At 44.3% G+C, this 2,357-nt stretch overlaps 1 protein-coding gene across 1 annotated transcript; it reads right to left on the reverse strand.

The window, feature by feature from the left end:
• Positions 1–891: 891 nt before the first annotated feature.
• On the reverse strand, positions 892–2,049 carry LOC147436567 (uncharacterized). The gene is made up of 2 exons (XM_086488184.1): positions 1,278–2,049; positions 892–1,200 (listed from the first exon to the last, which is right to left on the reverse strand). The coding sequence occupies exons 1-2, from the start codon at positions 2,016–2,018 to the stop codon at positions 892–894; spliced, it is 1,050 nt and encodes a 349-aa protein (XP_086344310.1). The 5' UTR covers positions 2,019–2,049.
• Positions 2,050–2,357: the final 308 nt, after the last annotated feature.

Here is a 2,357-nt window from a genome sequence, read left to right on the forward strand (position 1 = left end):
AGTGTTTGTCTGCAGGTTGTGCCACTATTCCCCATGTCATCATTAGGTACTCGACGACCTAGGAGTATCATTGACTCCATTTCATGCAGCAATGTACAAGACGATAGTGGCTGTTGGGTGACAATGGAGTTCAAACGATTGATGTGGATGACAATGTAACCGAGCTGGAGTATTTGGTTCACTGCCAAACCTTGGGATTAAGGTGTACCCAGTAAGCACATGAGAAGCACAACAGAAAAGGATTGAGAACAAATATGTTGTGGGAGGTCTTACCACTTATGTATTTGTGGTAGTGTCTAACCCGTACAAGTTTTTATCATGGTAGTAACTAACAACAGGTATAGCAAAAGAGGCTTTGAATGAAAAAGTGCATAATCATTCTGACAACAGACAAAAGATGACAAATCTGTGACAAACTGATACTAGAGAACATCATTCTTGGATATTCCTTCAACAAATTCAAGCAGAAACTGACATCTATTTTCCAAGCAGCTTCCACAATGCACGGTTCATTTGCACATTGTGAATCCACTCCATCCCAGCCACAACTTGATTGTACTGGCCAGCCACCAGCACGCATACGCAACCTATCGAAATAGTGCTCCACCATAGCTTCGACCATCAAAAGTGTATCAATTGATTCTTCCGAAACATTTTCTTCATACTCTTCGGCAAACCCCGATACCCAAATGTCCGATACACGTAAGTCACACAAACCGAAAGTAGGGGAGATTTTATTTATTTGCTTGGATTATGTTGGCATGAGTGCATTGCAAGACAACTCATCTATAAAATCAACCGCAGATTTTGGCATGCTACACACGGATGAGGCCGAGCGTGAATAGGCTCTTGCTTAAGTTAGTTAGCTTATTCACAGCCAGCAGCGCTTGATCATAGCCTTTCTCCAGCTTTGTGACCGTGTTGAGATGCTCGCAAAGTCTCCACGCTGCACTGCACTATGGATGACACTGCGTCTAAATGGCCTAAGGCTTTGCAGATGGGGACTTCGTGACACGCGCCTTCAACCACCTCTGCAACACGTTTAGAGATGCCCGCAGGCACGTGCTTGGCATTGTCTATTTCCTGCTGCGTTTCGATATGCAATGACTTGCCTGTCCGCCTGCAACTCGACGCCTGCAACACTTCAACGACGCCTCTTGAGATGCACGCAGAAGTACTTGCCTGCGCCTGCGCTCTTGCCTGGGCTATGGTAGCGTTTCAAGATGCACGATCACCTTGCCTTGCCAGCGCTAAGAGCTCCTCCTTGCTAATCCTACAGGAATCATGTCCTTCAAGATATCCCGCTCTTCTTGAGAAGCATGCTTGAATACATCTTCACAAGTCCTTGAAAGGAGCTTCAGTTTTTCAAGCACCTTCAAGTTTTGCATCTTCTGAGACTTGAGGTGCTCAAAGCAATCAATGCCATAGACTAACACAGTTTCATGATTAACTTGAATCTTGGACTCCCCTATGTGTCCAATTTGGAGAAACAATTGTACTGGTGCACTGAGCCTGTCATCATCTTGAAGCTCCTCTATCTCTCTTTGCATGGGGTTTTCATTTCTCTGATTCTTTACCTGTATTGTAACAGCAACCCCTTGCGTTGGCTGGTTCTCCAGCTCCGTCATTACAGTAGCCTGCATAGGACGACTTCGAGCAGAATCCCTGAGGGTAAAATGACAAGGGAGGGCTAAGTCGAGGATAGTCTCGTTCCTCTGTGCAGTAAGTGCAGTACACCTAGCAAAGGCTGCTTCTGCCCATTGCTTGAAGATTTCAACAGATATTGGGGAGAAAGAGTTAAAAAACAGATAATATCCCTCCAAGTTACAACAATTCTCAATCAACTTGTCCACATTACTCTTCCCAACCATGGTCTTCAAGAAGGTGGCCAAGGTCACAGGTTGTATGTAGTTTCCCTCCTGTGTGCACTCATGCATAGCTAGCAGGATGATAATCCTAGCCACCACCTCCCCCCTGACACCTTCAAGCACCAACCCATCTTCAAAAACCTCTATCATCTTGGTCAAGAAATCACCCAGGAATGCATCATTGTGCGCGTGGAGTAGCTTAGCAGGAGCAGCAGCATACGCTCAGCAACATACACACACACATACGTATATACATATTAGAGCCTAAGGCATTGCAATATACATTGTAATGCCTTAGGCTCTAAATACATATATGTGCATACAAATAAACATACATACATACGTATATGTATGTATGTATGCCCATATCTATATTAGAGCCTAAGACATTACAATGTGTGTGTGTGTGTGTGTGTGTGTGTAGGCAATAACTCCTAATTACTCAACAAATAGAAGACATGCACTCTAATGTTCATCTACAAAGTGTTC

The sequence above is a fragment of the Adiantum capillus-veneris genome, chromosome 18, assembly GCF_014529385.1.
Source record: "Adiantum capillus-veneris isolate H3 chromosome 18, ASM1452938v2, whole genome shotgun sequence".
In the NCBI taxonomy this organism is placed as follows: Eukaryota; Viridiplantae; Streptophyta; class Polypodiopsida; order Polypodiales; family Pteridaceae; genus Adiantum; species Adiantum capillus-veneris.

Coding starts and splice junctions, on each gene's coding strand:
- LOC147436567 (XM_086488184.1), bottom strand. CDS start 2,018: ATGATAGAGGTTTTTGAAGATGGGTTGGTGCTTGAAGGTGTCAGGGGG. Junction 1,201..1,277: donor TCTTGAAGGACATGATTCCT/GTAGGATTAGCA, acceptor ACCATAGCCCAG/GCAAGAGCGCAGGCGCAGGC.